The 24,924-nt window shown below is 48.8% G+C and overlaps 4 protein-coding genes and 1 long non-coding RNA gene across 6 annotated transcripts; 2 read left to right on the top strand and 3 right to left on the bottom strand.

Annotated features, from left to right (window-relative positions):
- Positions 1–2,287: 2,287 nt before the first annotated feature.
- On the top strand, positions 2,288–4,167 carry LOC100822536 (lichenase-2). Its single transcript, XM_003568195.4, has 2 exons — positions 2,288–2,451; positions 3,066–4,167. The coding sequence occupies exons 1-2, from the start codon at positions 2,379–2,381 to the stop codon at positions 4,001–4,003; spliced, it is 1,011 nt and encodes a 336-aa protein (XP_003568243.1). The 5' UTR covers positions 2,288–2,378; the 3' UTR covers positions 4,004–4,167.
- A 1,466-nt stretch (positions 4,168–5,633) lies between these two features.
- Positions 5,634–7,915, bottom strand: LOC100822225 (lichenase-2). Its single transcript, XM_003568194.4, has 2 exons — positions 7,738–7,915; positions 5,634–6,802 (listed from the first exon to the last, which is right to left on the bottom strand). Exons 1-2 carry the CDS (start codon positions 7,808–7,810, stop codon positions 5,871–5,873), a joined length of 1,005 nt encoding a protein of 334 aa, XP_003568242.1. The 5' UTR covers positions 7,811–7,915; the 3' UTR covers positions 5,634–5,870.
- Positions 7,916–13,970: 6,055 nt separating this feature from the next.
- LOC112270625 lies at positions 13,971–16,413 on the bottom strand. Of its 2 annotated transcripts, XM_024458460.1 has the most exons (4): positions 16,113–16,413; positions 15,684–15,745; positions 15,397–15,530; positions 13,971–15,286 (listed from the first exon to the last, which is right to left on the bottom strand). In XM_024458460.1, the coding sequence occupies exons 3-4, from the start codon at positions 15,512–15,514 to the stop codon at positions 14,193–14,195; spliced, it is 1,212 nt and encodes a 403-aa protein (XP_024314228.1). In that variant the 5' UTR covers positions 15,515–15,530; positions 15,684–15,745; positions 16,113–16,413; the 3' UTR covers positions 13,971–14,192. The 2 variants fall into 2 exon arrangements, with proteins under 2 accessions (XP_024314228.1, XP_024314227.1); XM_024458459.1 differs by having other exon boundaries at positions 15,397–15,745.
- A 438-nt stretch (positions 16,414–16,851) lies between these two features.
- On the top strand, positions 16,852–17,483 carry LOC112271149. Its single transcript, XR_002964076.1, has 3 exons — positions 16,852–16,924; positions 17,016–17,142; positions 17,234–17,483. It is a non-coding gene; the product is annotated as an uncharacterized LOC112271149 (long non-coding RNA).
- Positions 17,484–18,602: 1,119 nt separating this feature from the next.
- Positions 18,603–20,149, bottom strand: LOC112270719. Its single transcript, XM_024458777.1, has 3 exons — positions 19,610–20,149; positions 19,073–19,255; positions 18,603–18,806 (listed from the first exon to the last, which is right to left on the bottom strand). The coding sequence occupies exons 1-3, from the start codon at positions 20,147–20,149 to the stop codon at positions 18,603–18,605; spliced, it is 927 nt and encodes a 308-aa protein (XP_024314545.1).
- Positions 20,150–24,924: the final 4,775 nt, after the last annotated feature.

Here is a 24,924-nt window from a genome sequence, read left to right as displayed (position 1 = left end):
GGGTACAGAATGGCCTAAAATGATGTCCAGTCATGGCCTAATTTGGCAAGTTCATGTGCCACACCATTGCCGGTCCTGCCGAAGTTGTGAAACGACAAGGAGGAGAAGTGCTCTACAAGCTTTTTGATGTCGCCGATGATTCCTGCTATTTCTGATCGGTTAAGAGTCTTCAGGCACAGGCCAGACACAAGGTTGGCACAATTAGTTTCGATTTCCGGTTTTCCTCTTGGGTCTATCTGTACAGAAATCAGTCCCTTCAAACAACCAAGGATTTCGGACTCTACGGCAGAAGAAACTCTTTTCAGATTACCCCAAGCAGACCACAACACATTGTCCAAGTTGTCTCTTAACACTACTTCCCAGGTTGCATCTTGAGTCTGTATTCGGTTTGAGCCACCCTGGGCCGGGCTGCCGGGGGTGGTCGACTGCAGTTGTGTATCACTGACTTCCTACAAAGCATCCAATAAATTATTTAGAAAAACCACTGAGTTGCCAACAATAACTTTATGTTGTCCGAATATGATATCGATGGGCATTTGGGTTTTTGCCTCAACCCAACATTCATCTTGTCCAGACTGATCAAGGACCAATCAGGCCCATAATTGGGCATTTGGGCTTCTGGCAGTATGGGCCAAATTCTTCTCAGATCTTGTCCAAGAGCCAGTGCCTTGGCGCATGTCATAACCGTGTGATAGCAGGTTTCATTTTCGCGGGCTCGCGGCCACAGATACTACAGGCCATGAAGGAGTAACAGTTCATGGTCCTGCTTTCGGTTATCTTTTTTTTTCTTTCTCTCGAAGCGATCGACTCCTTTACGCTGTTCTCAACTGGCTGGCTACAAATTCATGTTAAAGATAAATGTACTACTACAAGCTTTTCTGCCACATTTCCTTAGAAAACGGAAAGCTTTTATCCAGGCTTTGTGTGCATTTAATTTCTGCATACGTGTACCTAGAGCAACGTGGTGGTAATCGAGGGAGTCTTAATTATGCTCTTATCTGTATTTCTGCATACGAGGGACTAACCACCTAACGGCCGGAGCCGCCGGAACACGAGGAGAATTCTAGCAAGGCAACTATGTTCGTTTTAAAAGTGCCCGTACTTCGATTCTTTGTCTGATCCAAAACAAGGGACCAGCTTTTGTTTGCTGGAAAGCTGTTGGGAACTCGCCGTTGTCTTATGTCGTACGCCACAATATCTATTGAAGTACATATACCCCTCGGTCTGAAAATTTAAGACTTATTTTGTTTAACAAAGACAAACGACCCGAAATTACTTACTACTAATATTTATATTGATGCAAAATCATAATTCTAAGTTAAGTCCTTCTTGAAGCAAATCTATTGACAATTTACAGTTATATACTCCTTTTGTTCCTTTTTATAAGATGTTATAGCTATGTCCAGACTAAAACTTATTAAATTTGATCAAGCTTATAGAAAAATCTATTACCATCTACTACTATAAATTGTAAATTCGCCATGATATCAATTTTTCATACTCCTGTTGTTCCATATTAGTTGCCGCGGATTTCTACAAAGTTGTACTAAATCCACAAGAATTAATATGGATCAAAACTGTTTTTGTATAAAATTGTTCGAGCCGTAAAAGTTTGATTTAGGACAAACTAGAACATCTTATAAAGAGGAACAAGTAGAGTATTAATAAAATAATTGTTAGTCAAATAATTCCGTGGAAATGCATGCATGAAAACGTAGGAAAGGTGAAATGTGTTATGCATGCTTAATTTTCATGTCAAGGCGCCATTTCTACTTTGTGTTCTTAGAAGTGAAAAAACTCTGTTTTGTGGTGTCAATTCATCACTTCTGTTCTGGAAATTCTCCACTGATATTAGCCTCAAACATATCACCTCTGATCCTATCAATAAAAAACTACAGGCTATTGCCTACATAGGTTCTCGATCGGTGCCTCCGTGGAGTTCGTTACACGTGATGTTATGTTCTTTCTTGTTGAGTCCAAGTTATGTGCATCGATTTGTTCGATAGCAATGAAGAGAAAAAGCATGGCCAACCCTTCAAAGGTCGTTTTTCTGTTAGTAGTATGAATTATTCCCCATACCTGTCACAACAACCTAGTAGTGTACCACTCCGACCGGATAACCTTTAGCCACCAGGAAACGTGAGGCGACTGAGACTGACGCATGCAACGGACTAGGCAGTCAGTCGCCGCAGGTATTGCCTCTGGAGACGTTGGGCCATGCAAACTCTGTCTCCTCGGCCCTATAAAAGGGACGTGCAAGCCAGCGGCAGCCTCAGCAAAACACAAAGATATCAGCTTCAGAGAGAGATAGAAAAGACTCTGGTCTTGGTCTCGAAGCAGCTGATAGATAGAGAGAGTCTTGAGATCGGCTGATCGAAATGGCGAGGCAAGGTGTTGCCTCCATGTTCGCCCTGGCATTGCTCTTTGGAACCTTCGTCTCCATCCCCAAAAGTGATTCCCCCTCTCTCTCTCTTTCTATCCTCCCCTCTCGGTGTGGTTTCTTCTGTTTTCTAGAGGAAAATGAGCACGCTCCGCCGATGCATTTATGCTTAGTATGTTTAGGCATTAAACATCAGAGAAGCTACGTTAAATGTAAATACATTATGCAGAAACTTATTTGAAAACTTATGTGCTAGTTCTAGGTGGCATAGTACAGAAGGGAAAGTTTCCATGAGGTAGGATCTGATGATGCAAATATAGCAATCATTTATGAAGTCCGAAGGTTATAATAAACGAGTTTTATATAGCTAGCCAGAGTCTCTTCCATTCCATTTCTTGATCAGTATTTGCAGTTTGTCTAGCTTTTCCACTTCTTCCATCCATGCACATCATGCATGCAAACTAAATCATGCCTTGATACACATACACAGTATAGATTTTTATAAATTTAGTCAAATCTTAAGAAATTTGCTTTGAGACAAAACCAGAACAGAGTAGTAAGTAACTAACTCGCCAGTATTGTGTTTGTGGTCATATCATGCCCCTTACAATTAATACAAGATAGAACATGTTAAAAAACTTACTATTTTCTGAAGGCGTGCTAATGAAACTTGTTACAAATGCAGGCGTGGAGTCCATCGGGGTGTGCTACGGCATGAGCGCCAACAACCTGCCGCCGCCGAGCACCGTGGTCGGCATGTTCAAATCCAACGGGATCACCTCCATGCGTCTTTACGCGCCGGACCATGCCGCCCTTGATGCCCTGGGGGGCAGTGGCATCAACGTCGTCGTCGGGGCGCCCAACGACGTGCTGCCCGCCCTAGCGGGCAGCCAGGCCGCTGCCGCCGCGTGGGTCAGGGACAACATCCAGGCGCACCCCGCGGTCTCCTTCCGCTACGTCGTCGTGGGCAACGAGGTCGCCGGTGCGCTCACGGCGCACCTCGTCCCGGCCATGGAGAACATGCACGCCGCGCTCGCCGCCGCGGGCCTGGGCCACATCGTGGTGACCACGTCCGTGTCGCAGGCCATCCTTGGCGTGTACAGCCCTCCTTCCGCGGGGAAGTTCACCACCGAGGCGGACTACTTCATGCGCTATGTGATCCCGTTCCTGGTCCGCACGGGCGCGCCGCTCATGGCCAACATCTACCCGTACCTGGCCTGGGCATGGAAGCCGAGCGCCATGGACATGAGGTACGCGCTCTTCACGGCCCCGGGCGTCGTGGTCCAGGACGGTGCCTACGGGTACCAGAACCTGTTCGACACCACGGTGGACGCCTTCTACGCGGCCATGGCCAGGTACAACGGCGGGTCTAATGTGAAGCTCGTGGTGTCCGAGAGCGGGTGGCCTTCAGCCGGCGGCGTGGCGGCATCGCCGGAAAACGCAAGGATCTACAACCAGTACCTCGTCAAGCACGTCGCCCGCGGCACGCCGCGCCACCCGGGCGCCATCGAGACGTACATCTTCTCCATGTTCAATGAGGACCAGAAGGAGGAAGGCGTGGAGCAGCATTGGGGCATCTTCTACCCCAACATGCAGCGCGTCTACCCCCTCAGCTTCTGGTAGAGCTATAGCTAGCCGCCACACGTGCGTGCGCATACATACGCAATTAACATGTATGCGCACATTTATGTACTGTATTCTGTAGGGATTGGTTTCGGCCGCTTAGAGTATAAACTACTCCCTATGATATAATAAAAACCAAATGAGATTTCCCTTTTTCACTTCTATGTGTTTGGCATATACTCCGGTCATAATTGGAAACATCATCAGCCCCAGCTTAATTAGTTCTGAGCAGTCACTCTCCTCTGGCTACTTGGCTAGTTCACTCGCGCTACACCGTCACTACATAGAACGTGCATCATATATGTATAGTATTCAAAAAACAAAATCACGAGATCGAATGGAAGTACATCTATCTATCTCCATGCTATATTTTTTTTGAGCGGTCATCTCCATGCTATATCGAACGGTAAAACACCACCGCGGAAACGTGATTTGCCGTGTGCATGGGGCACAGGGCAAAGCCCTTCTAACCTTCGGCAAAGCCTTTGTTGGGGGCCTTTTGTCGTGGCTCAAACCATCAAATGTGATTCCCCAGACTTTTCCATATTACTCCAAACCTTCCAGCTTTACTATTTTCCCCATTTCCAGAGACACATGGTAATGCCATCTGTCTTTCTGGAAAAGAGATATCTCTCTTCAAAGAGTAAACCTGGAAGGTTTGGACTGTGTACAGTTCAGGATCGAGAAGCCTGCATGGAGAAATTGCATGTCAATGGGAACATCTGAGAAAATTTGAGGATAGATTGTTGCTAAGCTGAGAACCTGGTATCGTCACTGTCAGATGGACTGTTGATAACTCTGGAGTGTTGTGTGAGATCTCTATATCTACAAATGAGGACTTCAGGCACAGTACATTATAGCCGTGGAAATAATATACCTCTCAATGTCAAGATTTTTGTCTGGTTAATGATTTAAGAACAGTGTGCTGACAGAAGATAATATGCTGCGGAGAGGCTGGCATGGCAAATACTCAGTGTTAAATTAGTTGCAAAGAAGAGACAGTTGATCACCTGTTGTTTTCATGCCTTTTAGCTCAGTTTGTTTGCCAGGTGGTTAGATGTGCTTATCACTTAGGCAGGGCCGCCCAGATAGCACAGGCTGCACAACTGACTTTCTAGGAGATTTGCGGCTCTCTTTTCCTCCTTCCCAACGCATGTTGGTCCCGAGGGACTATAGTGGTGTGGACGGTCTGGAAAGTTACGTCATGTTTCAAAAATCTCTTCCTTGATGACCCGACAAGCATAATTTTTCAAATCTGGAATCATATATCATCGTGGGCGGTTTTGCCAAAAAAAATAAAGGCAAGATCAAAGAAGTTCTGAAGTGGGAATTGAGAAGCTGAAGCATGTGGTATCTGAGGCGATATGTCCATGTGACTTGGACGCCAATGGGCGACGCTTGCAATAGATTTTGTATTCGATGTGGTGTCAGGTTGTTTGGTGTTTTGGCTGGAAATGTTGGTGTCTTGCGCTGTGTCCTTTCTCTTTTGCTGGAGTTGTTCAGTTGTATGTTGCGACGTGGTACAGTCCCTCTCCAGTTTTTGTTTTGTTTTCTGCATTTTGTTTCAGTTTGAACTTCCGTAAGATCTGGTGGCCGTTTCTTTATAGAAATCGGTAGGGGAGGCTCGCTGTTTGAAAAATTAATACGTATTAAATATATATGCTGAATTGATGGTACAATTTAAAATACAATACATCGAGAGTGACCTCAGCAGGGCAGTATTTGGTAGCACTCTCGTCTGTCACAATCACAACAAGACATATACAATACATAAATGTACGCATACATACATGCTAATCGCGTATGTATACTTGCGCACGGACATATATATTGGCGGATAGAGCTAGCGCACTGTTGCTAGCTGATCTCAAAATTTGATGGGGTAGATGTGCTTCGCGTCGGGGTAGAAGAGCCCCCAGTGCTGCTCCACGCCTTTCGGCTTGAGCTCCTCGTTGAACATGGAGAAGATGTACGTCTCGATGGGGCCCGGGTGTCGCGGCGTGCCGCGGCCGACGTGGTCGATGAGGTGCTGGTTGTAGACCCTCGCGTTCTCCGGCGTCGCCGCGACGCCCCCGGCCGAGGGCCACCCGCTCTCGGACACCACGAGCTTCACCCCCCTCCCGTCGTGCTTCTCCATGGCCGCGTAGAACGCGTCCACCGTGGTGTCGAACAGGTTCTGGTACGCCACGGGCCCGTCGTGGATCACGGGTCCCGGCGCGGTGAAGAGCGCGTACCTTATGTCCATGGCGCTGGGCTTGTACGCCCAGGCCAGGTACGGGTAGATGTTGGCCATGAGCGGGGCTCTCGTCTTGGCCAGGAACCGCATCACGTAGCCCATGAACGCGGCCGCCTCGCCCGTGAACCGGGCCTGGGACGGCGGGCTCCACACGCCGAGGATGGCCTGCGACACGGACGTGGTCACCGTGATGTGGCCCAGGCGCGCGGCGGCGAGCGCGCTATGGACGTTCTCCATGGCAGGGACAAGGTACTTTGTGGGCGCACCGGCGACCTCGTTGCCGACGACGACGTACTGGAAGGACACCGAGGGGTGCGCCTGGATGTTGTTCCGGACCCAGGCGGCGGCCGCGGCCGGGCTCGTGGCGAGGCTGGCAAGCATGTCGTTGGGCGCCCCGACGACGACATTGATGCCCGAGCCGCCCAGGGCCTGCAGCGCCGCCTTGTCCGGCGCGTACAGCCGCATCGAGGTGATCTTGTTGTACTTGAACATGCTGACCACGGTCTTCGGCGGCGGCAGGTTGTTGGCGCTCATGCCGTAGCACACGCCGATGGACTCCACGCCTGCGTGCATAATTTACTTAATTAGTGTACTCTGTTCCGTGAGTATTTCATTCGCCTTTATTCGGTATCAAGGCAGGCATGATTTATTTTGCATCATGTTGCATGCATGATATGCATGGATGGAAGAAGAGGTAAAGCCAGACATACTGCAAAACACCCGACCGAGAAAAATGGAATGGAAGAGACTATGCATGGCGCCTAGCTATCTATCTAGAGCTCGTTAGTTATAACCGGCCTTTTGCATGACTTCATAAAGGATGGCTATATTTTAAGAGTTGAAGTTAATAACAAATATATCTCTGAATTTTGTTTTACTATGTGGCATTGGTGAGAGATCGATAGAGAAGGAGAGACAGACAGACATAGGTAGGAGATGGCTGTGTGCATCGATTGATGCAGAGGCCGTGGGTTTTTCCTCTTTTTCAAAAAAAAGACAGACATAGGTGAGACTATGCATACGGTGCCGTTAATTAATTGCATCTTTGAGTCAAAGAAATCATAAAAAATTTAGGCGTTCAATTCCTAAGAATTTGTTTTATACAGCTTGTTTGATTTGCATGATTGAAACACATAGATTTTTTTTCTGTGAAGGACTGTGCATGCAATTTTAAAGGAAAAATTTCTTTGTTTCTTTAGTAGCTTGTAATAAGTAGAACATAACAAATTGCTGCATGTTCCACAACAGTGCAATAAACAGCTTCTATTGGGCATTTCTTTGTTTTGAATTCCTATAAATTTCAACATGGCATGACATTCAATTTATACATATGCTTTTCGATTCCCATCCCTGTCTTATTGAAATCATTCACATCAAAGAGGTCCTAATGCATCATGAAAGGTGAGCTTAACGTAAATACTTCCCCCCCTTCATGACTTGGCTGAACAAAAATAAATAGCCTAATTAACAATTGAGAAAAAGAGAGATAGATGATCACCTTTTGGGATGGAGGCAAAGGCTCCTATGAGCAATGCCAGAGCGAACACGGAGGCAACGCCTCGCCTCGCCATTCGGTCAGCCGGTCTCAAAACTTTCTCTCTATCGGCTTCCAGGGAGTACGTACCAAGACCAAAGTGATCTTTTAATTTTCTTGCTCTCTCCAAAGCTGATCAGTGCCCTTTTGTTTTGCTGAAGCTACCACTGGCTGGCAGCCCCATTAAATAGGATCCTAGGAGACAGAGTTTGCATGGTCCAATCTGCTAGCTCACACTCTCGCAGGCCCAACTTCTCAAAGAAAGTACCTGTGACGATCGACTGCCTAAGGCCGTTGCATCCAGGCGTGGTTGTTGCATCTGCATGCCTCACTCCTCTTACGTTGGCAGGGTGGTGGATAACTATACTGCTGCCATGGATTACATGGTACGTAGACGGGCACAAATTCACACACACACACACACAAAACCGCACACTCTTTCACGTATCGTCGATCTATGCTGCTGCCACGAATTTAGACTTACGATACCATATCAAAGAGAAGTTTCTAGGTCAATGCAGGGAATAAGGATGGGCGCGATGTAGTGTAAAATATGCATGTCTGTCTTACACAAGGATACTCGACGTGCCAAAATATATTTCATGAATCAGGCGAAGATGATATAGAATAGAAATTGTATCTTGAGAATAATTATACAACATAATAAATTTATTATTTTTGCTCAAAAAAATTATTATTATTTATACTGAAATGTTGATATATAAAACGTTGAGACGACATACATAGGGCAGCATACACAAGTTGGCGCTCATAAGGCAACATCCCGAGATAACAACTTTGAGACGGCTTACATATATAAGGAGTACGTGTTTATTTTACAATATACATAATTTATTTTGTTAAGACAAGCTATCTTTGGAACAAATTTCTTCTTAAACGTGTCATTTACGTGGCACAAAGCCACAATCATTATTAGCAAGTATCTGGAATAAATGGTAGTAAAATCAATTTTATGCAAGAGAATTGCATGATAATGATGTTTATCGTTGTCCAAAGGCTTGCCTTAACAAGAAAAATTAATTACGTCCTACAGAAGAAATAAAGGGAGTATGGCATAAAACTTAGGTAAAATATATAATAGATACTCCAAGGGTGCTTGGATTGCATTTTTTTTGTCAAATGCGCAAATTCAGAGTAGATCTGAATATAATTTTTGGAAATTTTATTTTTCGGGTACATACCTTTGGGTATATATAGCCAAATGGAAAGCATAACTTTTCAAAAAAGCTGGATTTGAACTCCTTTGGGTATATTGTAGTATTTCTATTTTAATTAAATTTGGCCTGAAAGCATTTTTACAACATTACACTAATTTATAATATCGCATCATTTTCTTTTCTTTTTTTGAGCTGAATAATCCCATCATTTTCTGCTGAAAAGCTGTTACATAAAACAGAATCGGAAGTTGCATAGTCCAGAACATACTCAACAGAAAGGTTCTTTGTTCTTTTCCTTTGCTTGCGTGGACGGCGGATTGACGCGCCCTTGCCCGTCATCGGTAGGTCCATGTTGGTTAGTATCGTTTGCCTGCTTGCCTTGCTGGATTTCTCTTCGTGCGTCGGCTGTCCGGCCGTTAGGTGGTTGTATATCTTCTTGGAGTGTGATTCTTCGCCATATTCTCATTGTCCACCTTTTGTTATCTCTTTGTTCGAAACATTTATCCATGCATGTCTTTTAATTTGCTTCCGCTATATCGCCTCTCGCTAGTCGTGGCATGCATCTTCTTCCCTGCGTGTCCGATCTGAGCAAACAGCAGCGAGACAGCGTGATTCTGTCGAGTATATAGTCTCTTTGCAAGAGGAGAAATTTTACAGTCCTTGTTAAAACACCGGCCACGCCAAGACTTTGTTTTAGAATATATATAACAGGGAATTCCTCCTCAGCTCCATTTCATAGAAAAAAAAACCCCAGCAAAAACGACACACCAAGACTAAGCTTCACATACAGATATGATCATAAAATTCCCTCGGATCACCATCGCATTGCTCTACCTCTTTGTATGTGTGCACAGATTAAATGCACATAGGCTTGGATATTTTTCTTCCTGGTCACATAAAAAAAAAGTTTCCCGGTTTTCTAAGAAAAATATAGGGGCGCCCGCCAAAAGTTAGCCACCAGAGTACAGTTTCTCTTTAAAGAAAACTTGTGGCCACTTGAGAATTGAAAGGAAAAAGGTTGGTCGAAAGAAAAGGAAGCACGAAGAAGAATTGAAAGGAGGGTCACACGGAATGTCATACTAGCTGGCACGTACCGCAACGGTTACCAGATAAGCGCGGAAGCTAATGCATGGGTAAGCAGAGCTCGATACGTAAGATCGTACTACTTCCTTCGTCCCATGTTAAATGACTCAAATTTGTAATCATATTAAATGACTTAAATTTGTACATGTAATAAAAAATCGCTTAATATGAAACGGAGGGAGTATTTCACGGCATGTTTTTCTCTTAGCAGCTCACATATGTTACACCATTGCAAAAGTGAAGGGTACGAGTACAGCCCACGGTATTTACAGGCACGTAATAAGGAAACTAAAATTACAAGCCCGTTTATGTGAGACGTGCTCCACCAGAGCACCACAGCCCCACGTATCTCGCCATGTACTAGCTTGTGCAGATTTTTTTTTTAAGGAAAACTAGCATGTGCAGATAAAAGCACTGTCCGGACACCTCCAGAAGTCCAGAGTTCTCCATGGGGAGCAGGATATCCTGAGGACAGAGGTGCCCATCGGGCCTGGGCCCCGAAATAAGCCCAGAGGCCGGCCAGGCTTAACGGGCCCGGCTCGGCCCAGACGGTAGGCAGCCATTTGGGGCCGGGCCGGCCAGGTGGCCAGCTATACGCATCCCGCTTCCATCGGCTCGTGAAAAAATGTCCCGATTTCCTCTGGTTTCCGTCCAGACTCCAGACCTGTCTTCCCCGATCTGCCAACGCCCCCTGAGGCCCTGACTATGGCCGTCGTCCGCGGCCAGCCCGCGCCACCGTTAGCTGCCCCGACCCCGGGACTGCGACGCCTCATACACGCTCCCGCCGACGCCATCCCTCCGGCCGACATATGCTGCATTGCTGCGCGCCGGATGGCAGAGCCTCAATAAAAGGTACGGAGTATAAACTTCATTTTTAGATCAAAGTATAAACTTCATTTGTCCAGCGATTATGTTGCGGTTGAGACTTGAGAGTCGCTTCGTTGTTTTCCGTCAGATATCTGAGGATCTGAGCTAGCCATGCTTAAGTGCGTTTAGCGGTCGTTGTTAGCAAGCAAATTTCCAAAAACTGGTCAGAACGTCGACGTGGTTACTCGAAAGGGCCGGCGCACCTGACATAGCGCAAATCGATCACGGAAAATTTTGCACTGGTTACGCCGGTCTCAATAATCGTCTCTGTTGTGTCGACGTAATATAATTAACGTATTACCAGATACAAGGAAGAACATCCAAACAAGAAAAACAAAGAACTTGTTCTCCCTCCAAAAGGATGCGGTAAGAAACTGAAATCGCTACGCAACTTAAAACAGAACACGCAATTCGATGAGGTACAAGAAGAAAATGTCACAGAAAAGCCAAACTGGAGAGCCATTTGCATCGGCCGGCCAGCATTATATCCTGCCATTTCCTTTCAGGAAAGAGCTCCAAGGCTGTGGCGTCCGCCCCGTGACCAATTGAATCGATCTAGGATCACAGGGAGAGCCATCTTTCCAGTCAGGGAATCACGATCAAAACAATCTCCGAGAAAAGGGAGACGCTGACAAGAAAAGCATCGAGGAACAAGTAAAACTGACGTTGCGGCGGAAAAAAGATTGCAGTGTTGGAGGAACCCCTCGAGAAGATGAAGACGGCGGCGGCGGAAAATAGATTGCAATGAGGGGCGGCCAGGAGGTGGGCACATCTGTTATATAGAGAGCTGGCTGCCTAGGGCACCTTGTCGGTTGATGGGCCGCAATGAAAAGTGTGGACCGAAACCTCCTGGGCTGCAAATAACCCCGGGAAGCTCCTGTCTTCTTAGCCCACCGGGTGGGCAAGTCTAGAGCCCCCCAAAAAAATCGCTAAAAAAAAGACCCCCCAAAAAATTAAAAAAATATTTATTTATTTTATTTTAAAATTACTAATTTCTTACTTTCAATTCGAATAGAAATAAAAAATTGTGGTTCATAAACCACACTTTACCAAATGCAGAAGTATTATTAAATATATTTTGAAAAGACATAAAAGTGTTCTTTTAGTTGTTGGAATTTGTTATTTCCAATCCTCAAATTTGTTTCACGTTGCATCGAAATGTTCGTCTATTTCATATCAAATATCATGGTCTTTAGAAGATTTTTTATAGCTCACAAATCTTGCTTCATTTTAGGAAAAATCAACACCTATTTAAAAAAATGTTCATCTAACTCGAACAGGCACTAGACTTGCTAGACTTAATATATTTTTTATCGAACACGCCGAGCGGTGTGTCATTTTCATTAAGAAAAAAACGCAAGAAGTGCGATTACAAACGAAGGCAAAAAAAGGCGAGACCCAAGAGGCTCAAAAACAAAACGTAGAGAGAAAAAAGAAAAATGTTGGGAGGATGACCCCGGGTAGGGTTAGGACGACACACATTAACCGAGATGACGAAGGCAAAACCGGCACAGGCATGTACGCCAGCATTCTTAAGCCGAACTAATACTAAGCCGGCATACCAAGTGTATGCCGGCAAATCTATCTTGTCTTATGTAATTGCAGGATAAGCACGAGTACTCTGATCTCGGCCAGCGCCGAGATGTCTCAATGGTCTTATCCTCATCGCATGGCGCAAAGTAAAGCAGCGCTATCTTTATCACGGGAAAGCAGTCGCTGCTTACGTTGCGGTGCCAAGCGACTGCGCAAAGAAGCACCGAAAGAGAATCAGTGACGGAAGCCGGCGCGTGGTCACAGTACTTGTTGCCAGACGCCAGGAAAAGTAAAGTTGTCTTGTCCCTGCAGTGCCACCCGGAGGGAACCAAGGCGCGTGCCCGGCGGGGCCCTTAGAAGATAACGTTAGACTTTGGTCCACATGTCGGTGTGACATGGGTGGTTCATAAATAGAGCACTACCCTTCCCTGGACAGGGTCCCGAAACTTAGACATCTAGGGTTTTCCCTTTCTTCTTCTTCTTTCTCAAGAAAACTGCTCAAAGAGCACCTTTGTAGATGTCGGTATCTCGGCTTATACAACAAAGCAGGAGTAGGAGTTTTACCTAGACAAGAGGGCTCCGAACTTGGGTAAATCTGTGTGTGCTCGTGCGTTTGTGCGTGTTTCTCATCACGTCCTCCCTCCTCCGGTTCCTCCTTCATCCATCGGCCCTAATATAAGCCATTTTATGGCATCCGCCGTGACACCACCACGACAAAAAAGGCCAAGGCCACTATACAGCGGTAGAAATAGGACCCAAGTCCGAAGGACGCGCATGGAGGGGGAGGTGATCTAGCGCACGTGCACCAGCGGCACACCCCAAGTCCGCCTCCACAAGGATGTCCTCGGCAAGCCGAGACACCGTCGGCCTAACGCCATCAAAGATGCATCCGTTCCAAAGCTTCCAGAGACGCCGAAGAGAGAGAATGAGACGCGACCGCGCAGCCTTCACTTTACCTCGGAGCCTCCGGGCTCGAGCTGCGAGCCAATCCTCGAGGTCTTCAGAGGGGCGCGGCAGGCAGCTGAGAGCCCCGTCTTGGAAAAGACCTCGTGGAGGACTGACTTGGTAAAAGGGCAGGCAGCCCATGAGAAGGTGGGCCATGGTCTCCGGCTTCTGATCACACAGAGGGTAGCACGCGTTGAAGAAAAGATTGCGTCGCTCCAGACGTTCCCCGTCCAGTAATGGAGTAACACCAAGATACAAATGACAAATCAAACACCTATTTAAAAAAAAATGTTCATCTAACTCGAACAAACACGATAGGCTTGCTAGTCTTAATATTTAAACAGTACAAATCACTATTATGGCAAAATGGAATTTATTTGGTGGACTTTTTATTTCTAATGTTCAATTTTATGTTCTCACCTCTTGATCTTTTAGCAGGTGGCCCAGTGGCTTTTTAAAATCTATGAACTTAATCTACGTTACCGAGAGTTGGTCCTCTATAATTTCCTTGTTGGAGGCAATGAAATAACACCAAGATACAAATGACAAATCAGATTAAATTGGTGGAACTCCGAAAACATCATTATCTAGGTTTTTTATCGGTTTTATTTCATCACTTGTCATATTGCGTCGCTTTGTTTATAATCAGTAAATAGACTGATGATTTGCCAAAAAAAGAAAAAGAAACAACCGAAACACGTTCCAAGAAAATCATCCAAATACCCTCTCAAAAAGAAAAATCACCCAAAGACAACCTCCGACATGTACATGAGAAAACACAGTTCATCTTCTAATTAACCACGCGGTTCATCTTCAGTACCGGCGGCTCTGCAGAAGCGGGCTTGGCGAATCATACCCCAACGCATGATGCAGCAGCAGCAGCGCCGGCACCTGCTGCGCGCCGCCGCTCCTGTCCGCCTCGCGTTGCAGGTCACCCGAGCCGTGGGAACTGCCGGACGCCGTCGTCGCAGAGCGCGCCCCGCTCCGCCGGTCCGCCTGCGCGTGGCCAGCGACGGCACCCGCGGCCGCGGGAAGGGCCAGCTCGAGCACTCCCTCGCACCCGCCGCACCTCAGCCTGGCAACCCTCCGCCGCAGCGGCACCCTCGCCAACGCCGGCACCCGCAGCAGCTCCGAGCACTCGCCGCACACCGCGAACGGCGCTCCACCAAACACCGGGAGGCAGTGGTGCTTGTGCTTCTTCCTCAACCTCGCCGCGGGACGCTCACCGTTCCCGTTGAACGACGACCACGAGGAACCGGCGCTCGCGTTATTCCCCCGGCGCGGGGCGCCGTGCTCCGCCTGCTGCGAGAGCCGCGACTCCATCCGGCGGAAGAAGCGGGATTCGCACCTCTTGCTCGCCGGCTGCGGCTGCAGCTCGATGGCGGCGACCATGCCCCGGAGCTTGTCCAGCAGGCGCAGCAGGTCCCTGTGGAACGCCGGGTCCGTCAGGGGCGACGTCGCGACGCCGACATTGGATGCCTCCAATCCTACTCCAGACATGCTTACAGACGTCCCGAGCTCCTTCGAGACAGAGAAGTCGCCTCGGCGCAGAACGCCCGAGTCAGAAGCGCTCGACGCGCGCCTCGTCCGTCGAGACGATGGCCGGAGTTCGTTGACGTGATGGTTCACTGATCCACCTTCGTCTTGCTGCTCCCCATTCTTGCTCGGCGATGGAACCGCTACAGCTGTATTGTCGTGGATGTTTGGTGCGGCATCGGAGTTGGAGCAAGAGTTGTAGCCGCTCGAGAACGGAGGCTGGTCGCCGTCGACGTCGATGACCGAAGCCTGCGTAGAGGAGGAAGCGTCGGGATCGTCGGAGAACACCGAGGCGGTACCGTCGGCCGAGAGTATCTCCAGCCTGCTCAGAGCGTCGTCTGTTGCTTCGCCCGCCGGCTCTGTGTTCTTGCCTGCAGAATTACAGAGGCAGAGGAATGCATCCTTCCATCACGCAATTGGAGACATTGACAAGAGAGATTAAATCTCCATGCGCGGAGTTTGATTCTGCCGATCGAGGCACCTCGGATCGGAGTGCGGCATTTGCTGCAGTAGTAGACGGCGGCGCTGGGGTTCTGCCGGATCATGGCGCGGCAGTACGGGCACCGGCCGAACCGCATCTCCGTGTCCCCGGCCTGCATCCTCGTCTCGGCGTTTCTACGAAATGATCGGGGAAGGCTCAGAAGAAGTCGTGAAACTGGCATCATTGTTCGCTCGAGAGATTTTCAGAGTCCATGGACATTCCTCAACCTCAAATAGACTCCCATTCAGATTCAGTCAACAAAATGCACCTTGGTTGAAGAACAGTACCTTTGTGGCTCAAATGAACCAAGGCTTCCTTTATCCTTGCAGCAATCAGTTTTGGGATCGACCTATTCATCCAAGGATGGTATTTGATCAATCGTAAGGAAATAGGGAATGTAAGGAGCAGATTCGGCTGCTAATGTACAATCCTGATCTCCATCGAGAAAGTTCAGACAGGAGACTACAACACGATACTGAAAACAGGAAACTAAAAACTGGAATTTTATGCTGTTATTATCTTGAACTTGTTAGAACGGTGATGCGCATCCAGAATATGGTCATAGATTACGATACTCAAGAACTCGGGAGTCTGGGTCAATTGTCGGACTAACAACAAACGTTCTCTAAAGGAGCTAGAAGAATGGCACCGTCAGATCGATGCCAAACCACCGAGCAAATACAAAAGGGAGGGAGAAAAAAGTCAATTCAGCTTACCTTGTTGTCAAAATCCTCAGAAACTCCCCGATATTTCGCCTCTTCGTCGAATTGCCAGTGATAGCATAATATGAATGTCCCTACGACACCTGAATAAATGAACAAAGAATGCCTCTGCAGCACAGAATTCCTTGGATGGATTTCTGAAACATCAAGACGGAGGAAGAACAAGTAGGACCCCGAGAAAAAGTCTTCCTATCTTTCTTTTTTGGGTATCAAGAGTTTTCCTGTCTTGAGACACCAACCAAAGAAACAGCACCCTTGAGAAACAGTATTTTAGTACGTGGCGTACGTGGAAAGAAGAGGCCATCATTTGGCAGTTGAGAGTTGGAACACAGCTAATAAGCTGCTTAAAAATTGCAATGTGTTTCTTGTAAGGAATATTTGGTTGTCTTCCATGAAAGAGGGGTTTTGTTTTCAAGTTTTAGAAATGATCAACTTATCGGGAATAAAAAATACTAGTACAATAAATTGAAGATTAAACGAACTCAAATAATAAGGCTTTAATATATATATAGAGAGAGGAAAATTACAAGGTACTCCCGAGTGTAGTTACCCCCGCTTTTTAACGGGTAGCTGGTATACTAAAATTTATTAATTAATTGTCAGAAAATAATATACTTTTTGTTCAACCCGATCCGTTGCATGGCCTGTTCCGATTTTTGGGGCCGGCCGGCCTCATCCGTATGGATCCAAAACAATATTCTGCCGTCCCCTCCCTCTCTCTTTCCCGTAGATCTGAAGAAACTATGCCGACGAGAGAATTGGTTATCTTGGACGCTCACGACCTGGAGATCGATCGATGTACGCAGGTACTTGTGTTGTTGATCACACCATACTACTCTGTTTCGCTGCCAACATCGATGGTTCTGATGCATGCATGCTTGTCTTGCGCGGCCGCAGTCGACTCCACGACGGCCGGCGGTCGCTGACGGCCGCCGCCATCGGCCGCCGACGACATCGACAACACTCTCCGGCGTGCGCCGTCCGCCACCGCGTATGCATGGACCCCATGCTCAGGATATGTCTGGTACGCTGTTCGTAGAGCCGATCGATAACATGTACTGCACCTGGATCCTAATGCGTCGCTAATTGTTTGTCTTAACTTTTTCTTTATGCAGAAGATGATCGAGCAGGCCTAAGATCATAACATAGATTCTTTTTTTTATGCATAGCTGCTAGTGGAGTGATGGATATTCTTTTCTATGTACGTAGCTGCTATTGGGATGATGCGGAAGATGATGCATCTTCTTTTGCCATGAGCAGAGAAGACAACACTAGCCATCTTGTGTGCATGGCCACACAGACACAGAGACGTCTAATTGTAATCATCGTTAATTATAGTTGCGATGTATACACTGCATACATGATTTTATACTCCATACCTTTTTCTTGAATATAAACTATGTGTGCTAATTTTTATGTGTATATTCTCTATACTACCTTCTATTATTCTACATACTACCTTCTAATATTCTACCTTCTAATATATACTACAAACTTCCTCCATACTACCTTCTAATCTAGTACTCCCTCCATCCAACAAAAGATGTCTCAAGTTTGTCAAAATTTAGATGTATCTAGATATGATAGTGTATATGTGCATTCAAATTTAGGCAAATTTGAGACATTCTTTGTTGGACGGAGGAATATTATACTACATACTACCTTCTAATGTACTACAATACTACATTCTACCTTCTATATACTACATACTCAATGGAGAAGGAAGTTTGTAGTATATTAGAAGGTAGAATATTAGAAGGTAGTATATATGTATAATAATAGAAGGTGGTAGAAGAATATATACTGCAGTTTCTAAACTATGACTTGTTTTGGATATAGTATATGTGCTTGAGTTATAACGTCAAGCTAGCTACGTGCATCAAATCAAACAGGCTAATATGCACGTTGCATGCCAACAAATTAGCAGGTGGCATGCATGAACAAACTCATATATACTGTCAAGATCGTTTAATTAGTTCTACTTTCCTTGCATGCCAACAAATTAGCAGGTGAGAAGCATACTCATGAATGGAACACCTACACACCACGCAGGGTAGAATACCTTAACAAATCTGCTGGAAATTTCATGGTGAAGAGCATATTCTACAACCACTACGTAAAAAGTAGTACACATGGTGCATTAAAAGTAGTACTTAATCATCTTTTGACCGTCCATCCATGGGTAGTATATTGCATCCTTCCAACGCTGGCGAGACAAGAGAATGTTCTACCGTTCTGCCGCCCCCGCCCGCCCACCCTTCTCAATCTGGTCTCGTATATATAAGCAAACCCACCAATATCGCTAGATTAGTTGCGTTTACGTTCAGATTTGTTCCATATCCAGTCAAGGAGGTTTTTTTTTTGAAAGGTCCAGCAAACGCTGGCTTTCGATGTATTAGTAGAGGAAATAATTACAAGGCTGTCCTGAAGCAAATGAGTAAGAAAAAAGAAAAGAAAACCCGATGCGTGAAAAGGCTAAGAAAATTAAGGTGGTTCCCAAAGTAACTTCCTAAAGGCCTTGGCGCCCGCGAAAGCCCACTCGCGGGCCTCATCCTTAATGAAACAACAAATCCGGCGAAACGAAATTTCCTTGTCGTTGAACACCCTGGAGTTGCGCTCGCGCCATATGGCCCAACAGATGAGGATGAACATGGATTTGATCCCTTGGCGGTGCTGGCCGAGATCATCCTCTCATAGAAGGAGTCAATGGAAGCCGAAGCATGGCAAATAGCGGTGGTGATGCCGGAACAGTTGGGCCAGAGAGCCACCTCGCACCAGATCTGCCGGGCACCGGGACACTCGACGAACAAGTGATGCGAGGTTTCTAAGTTGCAGCGACAAAGGGCGCAAAAGTAGTCGTTGGGCCAGCACCTGCGCTGGAGACGGTCGGCGCACCAGAGACGATCGTGGAGGAGAAGCCAAGCAAAAAAATTGAGTTTCGGGGGTGCCCAAACACGCCAGACGTTGCGCTCGTGGTTCGAGCGGACGTGGCCCTCGAAGTGCAGTCTATAGGCAGAGCGGGCGGAGTAGCATCCATCGACGGTGATAGTCCAGCGGATGGTGTCGGGCACGCCAGGGAGGAGGAGGATGTCGGCGTGCTGGAGCATAGACCATGCCTGGACGAACTCGAGAAGGACCTGGGTGGAGAGGTCATGGCGCAGGTCATCCACTCATTTGGAGCCATTGAGAGCCTCTGAGACGGTCCGCCCTTTGCGTCGTGCATGCGCAAACCGCAGGGGAAAGGACAGACGGAGGGGGCGTCCGCCAAGCCAGTTGGAGTGCCAGAACTTAGCCGTGTTGCCATCACCGATGGAGACACGAGTAGCCGCAGCGAAGAGGTCATGGTCCGTGGCACCGCAAGGCGTTTGCATGCCCACCCAAGGCCGCTCTGGAGCACGCCATTCAAGCCAGAGCCATCGGAGGCGAAGGGCGCGACCAAAGGCTTCGAGGTTTAACAAGCCAAGCCCACCACGGTCAAGCGGAGAACAAACTTTTTTCCAGCTAATCTTGCACTTGCCGCCCACCAAATCATTCCCCTCTATTCCCCAGATGAAGCGGCGCCTGATCTTGTCCAGAGAAACGATGAATTTTTTCGAAAGTTTGAGTGCGGTCATGGCGTAAGTGGGGAGGGCGCTGAGCACAGAAGAGCAGAGCGCTCTGCGGCCGCCGGCGTTGATCCATCTGCCACGCCATCCCGCGAAGTGAGCACGGGCACGATCAATGATATGCTGTAGGTGAGCTAACCCTGTTCGACCAAGGGACAGAGGAAGACCGAGGTAGCGAATCGGGAAAGAAGACCGCTTGCCGGAGAAAGGCTGGAGGACGTGGTCCATGTCGATGCCGCTACATCTAATTGCGGCGATGGAGCACTTGTTGGCGTTGATGCGGAGGCCCGTAGCGAGGCCAAACTCAGAGAGGATACGCAGAAGAGTAGCAATCTCATCGCGGATGGGGTTGATGAAGATGATGGCATCATCGGCGTATAGGCTAGAGCGAGGGGAGACCTCGCGTAGTGGCAGGGGTGAGAGCATCCCTAGCTCCGTGGCGCGATGGAGGAGGCGCTGTAGGGGATCAATCGCGAGAATGAAGAGGAGCGGTGATAAGGGGTCTCCTTGTCGGAGCCCACGCCGGTGAGGGATCGAGGGACCGGTGGTGCCGTTGAGAAGCACGGAGGAGGAAGCCATAGACAGAAGAAGTGAGATGCAGTCTCGCCAGCGCGCAGGGAAGCCAATGTGCTGAAGGAGCTCGAGGAGGTAACCCCAAGAGACGGAGTCGAAGGCCTTGGCGAAGTCGAGCTTTACAAGGAGAGTCGGCTTATTTTTTCAGCGAAGAGCCCGTGCCGCATTTCTAACGAACAAGAAGTTATCATGGATGCATCGGGACTTAAGGAAGGCGCTCTGAGAGGTGGAGACGAGATCGCCCATGAGAGGCGCCAGGCGAAGGGCAAGCACTTTGGAGAACAACTTGGCGAAAGAGTGAATTAAGCTAATCGGCCGTAGATCGTGCACCGTTTGAACCTACGCTTTCTTTGGAATCAGATAGATGAAGGCCGAGTTGAGGGTTGCAAAGTCCCCCCCCCCCCCCCCCCCCGCAAGTCGGAAGAGGTGGTTGAAGGCGGCAAGGATATCCAACTTGATGATGTCCCAACAAGAGCGGTAGAAGGTGCCGGTGAAGCCATCCGGGTCAGGAGCTTTCTCCACAGGAAAGCCTCCCAGATTTCAGCCAAGGTGAACGGATTGTCGATACCTGCTGGAGCGAGCATCGGCATATGAAGCTCATCCCACACAATAGAGCAGGAGCGGCGATCGTCGGAGCCCAGAACAGAAGAGAAGTGTTGGTGCAGGGCGAGCTCCTTGTCGTGGTGGGAGATGTGAAGACCGGAGTCGGAGGTGATTTGATGTAGAATTTTTTTCCGACGTCTAGCATTGATCTTAATGTGAAAAAACTTGGTATTGGCGTCGCCCTCTTTAAGCCAAACCTGACGAGATGCCTGCTGTCTGCGGGCACGCTCGATGGCAGCGAGACCCAGGATCCTCACCTTGAGGGCACGCCGAAGATGGAACTCAAGTGATGAAAGAGGACGGCAATATTGAGCTACATCTAATTGGAGAATGATTTCCATCGCGAGGTGCAACTGGAATCGGGAGTCGCTGAAGATGCCTTTGCTCCAAGACCGCAGTGCACGGGCAGCCCGCCCCAGCTTGACTTGGAGGCGGCGAAGAGGGTTGATCGATTGCACATCCTCGCTCTAGGCATCAAGCACGACGTCCCGAAGCCAGAATGCCGGGGCCAGAAGTTTTCGAAGCAGAAGCGTGCCTTGCGTGGCGGCATGCTGAAGTTGGCGAGGAGGAGCGGGCAATGGTCAGAGTGCGCAGTGGACAGGGCGTGGACGGCGCATGGCGAGAACAGAACATCCCAGGCGGCGTTGCAAAAAATACGATCGAGCTTAACTAAGGTTGGCTGCTCCCGCTCGCTGCTCCACGAGAAAGGACAGTTGACACAACGTAGCTCGAAAATTTCCGCCTGGTCAATGGCTGCACGAAACTAGCCCATAAGGCGACGGCACAAATTGAGGTTATTTTTGTCGCGAGCCTCGTAGATAAGGTTGAAATCACCGGCGATGATCCAGGGCTCCTGATGGCGTGGGGAGATATCCTTCATCTCCTGGAGGAAAGCAGGCTTGAGGGCGTCGTCTGCTGGCCTGTACACGGTGGAGAGAATGAAGGCGATCCTGAAGTGGAGGAGGGTGACAGTTGCGGTAATCGAAAAGCGAAGAACCGTCGAGTTGGAGATGGCCACAATGTTGGGGTTCCAGAGCAGGGCAGTGCCCCCTCTCGTGCCATCAGCCAGTAGGCAAATGCACGAACGATGAGAAGGGCCGGCAGTCTCGCAGGCGAAGGCGTCGGTGAAGGCAACCAGCTTTGTTTCCTGAAGACAGAGGATGCCTGCATTTGATGCTGACGCGATCTCACACACGGTAGCACGACGAGCAGCATTGTTCAGGCCGCAAACATTCCAACATAAAATTGGGCAAATGTTGTCACTCATTGGCAAGCAGAAAAGAACTCTGAATAAATCGACGACGAGCAGAATAGGGGGCGGCGCGATGCGGCAGGGGTCAAGCAGACGGCACCGAGCACCCAAGCGAGTCTCCTCCCCATCCATCACACTGAAGTACCAGAAGTAGGGCTGGACGGCGGGCAGCGGCGCAGCCTCCGTGCTGGAAGGCATGCGGGCGCTGACAATAGTCCAATCCTCCACCAGATCGATATGGATAAGAGCACTGAAGTGGTTACCTTCAGGAGCAGGTGCGACCTCACGACGTGGAGGGGAGTAGCCATGCATCTCCTCAACGCAGCCGGCGCCGTCAGGGAAAATGGTGAAGGTGTGGACGCTGGGAATGCGATCCAAGCTCTAGCACCACACCCAACAACTGAAGAGCTTGGTGGTGTCCCTGGCGAAGGTGCGGCTGTCCAAGCGGTCGATGATGACGTGCGTACTGAGAACCGACTGAATTCCCTCGACGGACCAGAGCTGCAGAGGCAACTTCTCAATGCAGAGGCGCACGTGCAGGGGGTAGGTCTGAAGGGTGCCATGGTCGGATTCACGCCATGGTTGCAGGAGGAAGGTGGTGCCGTTGATGTCGATGCGCCCGAGAGAGACGGCGCGGTTGCGGTGGGACGGGTTGTCGAAGTCCTCAGGGTGGTGCTTGGTGACTCGCAACGCGTGCGTCGGGACACCCAGGACCCGCTCCATCTCCTTGCCGACGAGGATCGGGCTGGCGGCGTGCAACGGAGTGACAGCCTTGACAAGGACGCCCCGACTTCGCAGCGAAAACACCTCCTGCTCGATGGCGCGGGAAGCCATGACGATGGAGTGGGTGGACCCCGGGCGACACGGTGCAGGCTTGGGGATGACACGGCTCAGCATGGCGGCGGTCAGGGTCGGGGCCGGGAAGCGGAGGCGTTGGCGAGCAGGCAGGCGACAGTTGGAGGCAGAGGAGCTTCCCTTACAGCGCCCCGAGTCAGTCGCCAGATGGCCCCACGCCCAGCAGTCGATGCAGCGTGGAGGGTCTCGGCAGTTGGCGTGGCGGTGGTCCTTGCTAAGGCAGCAGAAGCGCCTTAAGAAAGCCTCACGGTCGTGGGGAGTGCGGCGCGGAGCACCAGGCGGCGGCATGGGCGGCGTGGGGCGCCGGTCCAGAAGCGGGGAGGCGCTTCTTCTCCGGCTGTGCCTCGAAACCACCAGTGCCCACGAGTTGCCATTCTCGGCCGAGAGTGGAGAAGGCTGGGACGGGATGGAGCCGACCACGACAGAAAGACGGCGGGGGCGCTCCTCGACCTGCTGGACAAAGGGAGAAGGCGTTGACGAGCGGGGAGAGCAGCAGGAGTCCACAGTCCGCGGGGGTTCCAAGGGCAGCTTGCGGGGCGAGGCAGTCGGCGGACCGGCAGACCTAACGGAGGAGCGACCAGCAGATCTCGGAGATGAAGCACACGATGAGCCAGCGGAACTAGACGAGCCAGTGGATTGTGAGCGGTGGTGAGCCATGGCAGGAGAAGGACCAGTGGATGGAGGAGGCGGCAGGATGGGGTGGCCACCATGGCCGGAGTGGCCTGTGGCGCAGTGGGGAGGAGCTCAGCTCAGCTCCTGTCGCTCCTTTTCTAGAGTATACGTTTGGAAGTAGTAAAATGGAGTCGCAACCAATACTTCTTGAGCCCTCCTGACAATCCAGTCCAGCTCGGCTCTGGGATCCCACGCATCATCAGCACCGTGGATCACTTTTTATGTGGGTGTTTGTGGGCATCACCCAGTCTTCAACCGGCTGCTTGTGTTGACAAACGGGAATAAGCTGCAGCGGCTTCAATATCTGGGACGAGACTGAAGCATAATTCCACCACAGATCATGCATCCTCTAACAAAAGGATTGGTAGGTATCAAATAGCACCATCCAGCAGCATTTACATCCATCAAAAGGGGTTAGCGAGAGGAAAAAATATTTCAGTCAAGGAGGTTGTTGCTGTACTAGTACGTGATTATCTAGAATATTTAATTAAAAAATCAATTAGTTTCTTCATGTTGGATTCTTCCACGACCCACTAACCCGATCAGCTCAATGACGTGTAGAATCAAGGAACGGTAGATGCTTGGGGGTAATTACTCCCGGTTGTACAAAAAAGCGTCCATATATATATCAGATCAAAAAATTATTAGAAGCACGTCTTTATTTTTTTTTCCGCATCTCGATGTTCCCCCTCCTCCGACAAAGTAGCATAAGATCAAACATGTGCAAGGTGGACAAACCTTAAAGGTTTTTGATGCCGCATGAGTTGGCCATCAAAAAACTAGCGTGAGACATTTTGTTGAACTATTAGTCCGTCGTCATATCATTGGAGGAGAAAATATAGAGCATGTAAGGAAACACCTATAGTAGAGCATGTAAGGAAACACCTATAGTTCCCTGGTTCATTCCACGATGATCATACCAAAAGGTGATGGAGCCGAGAAATTTTTATTTCGTAAAGTGCTGTCTCCACCATCATAACGCTATCGTCAAGCACTTACGAACCTAACATGAAAGATGCATAATATACATTTCAAAATGACGATCTAGGGGGCCTAATATATCATTCAGGACTTACAAACCTAGCGCCGGAACAAGCGAAACCGACTATGGAATGGGGTTTTCTCACTAACTTTGACTCTTATAACCAAAGTTAGCGGCACTCTTTTTCTTCTTTAGTGAACGGCAGAGTTCCTGCCAACTTTCCCTCATAAAAATAAAGAAACCGACTATGGAAAAACATTTCCT

Source organism: Brachypodium distachyon, chromosome 2 (assembly GCF_000005505.3).
Source record: "Brachypodium distachyon strain Bd21 chromosome 2, Brachypodium_distachyon_v3.0, whole genome shotgun sequence".
In the NCBI taxonomy this organism is placed as follows: Eukaryota; Viridiplantae; Streptophyta; class Magnoliopsida; order Poales; family Poaceae; genus Brachypodium; species Brachypodium distachyon.
Note: the sequence above shows the minus strand (reverse complement) of the source record. Positions and strands in the feature narration are given on the sequence as shown.

Bases quoted from the DNA above. Each gene is read 5' to 3' on its own strand.
- LOC112270719 (XM_024458777.1), bottom strand. From the start codon at position 20,149: ATGCTCTCACCCCTGCCACTACGCGAGGTCTCCCCTCGCTCTAGCCTA. The intron at 19,256-19,609 runs GTTTGTTCTCCG...CTCTCCACCCAG, and splicing joins GCAAGATTAGCTGGAAAAAA to GTCCTTCTCGAGTTCGTCCA. The intron at 18,807-19,072 runs GTTTGGGCACCC...CTTCTATGAGAG, and splicing joins ACGAGCGCAACGTCTGGCGT to GATGATCTCGGCCAGCACCG.
- LOC112270625 (XM_024458459.1), bottom strand. From the start codon at position 15,580: ATGATGCCAGTTTCACGACTTCTTCTGAGCCTTCCCCGATCATTTCGT. The intron at 15,287-15,396 runs GTGCCTCGATCG...GTAATTCTGCAG, and splicing joins ATGCCGCACTCCGATCCGAG to GCAAGAACACAGAGCCGGCG.
- LOC100822536 (XM_003568195.4), top strand. From the start codon at position 2,379: ATGGCGAGGCAAGGTGTTGCCTCCATGTTCGCCCTGGCATTGCTCTTT. The intron at 2,452-3,065 runs GTGATTCCCCCT...TTACAAATGCAG, and splicing joins CTTCGTCTCCATCCCCAAAA to GCGTGGAGTCCATCGGGGTG.
- LOC100822225 (XM_003568194.4), bottom strand. From the start codon at position 7,810: ATGGCGAGGCGAGGCGTTGCCTCCGTGTTCGCTCTGGCATTGCTCATA. The intron at 6,803-7,737 runs GTGATCATCTAT...TTATGCACGCAG, and splicing joins CTTTGCCTCCATCCCAAAAG to GCGTGGAGTCCATCGGCGTG.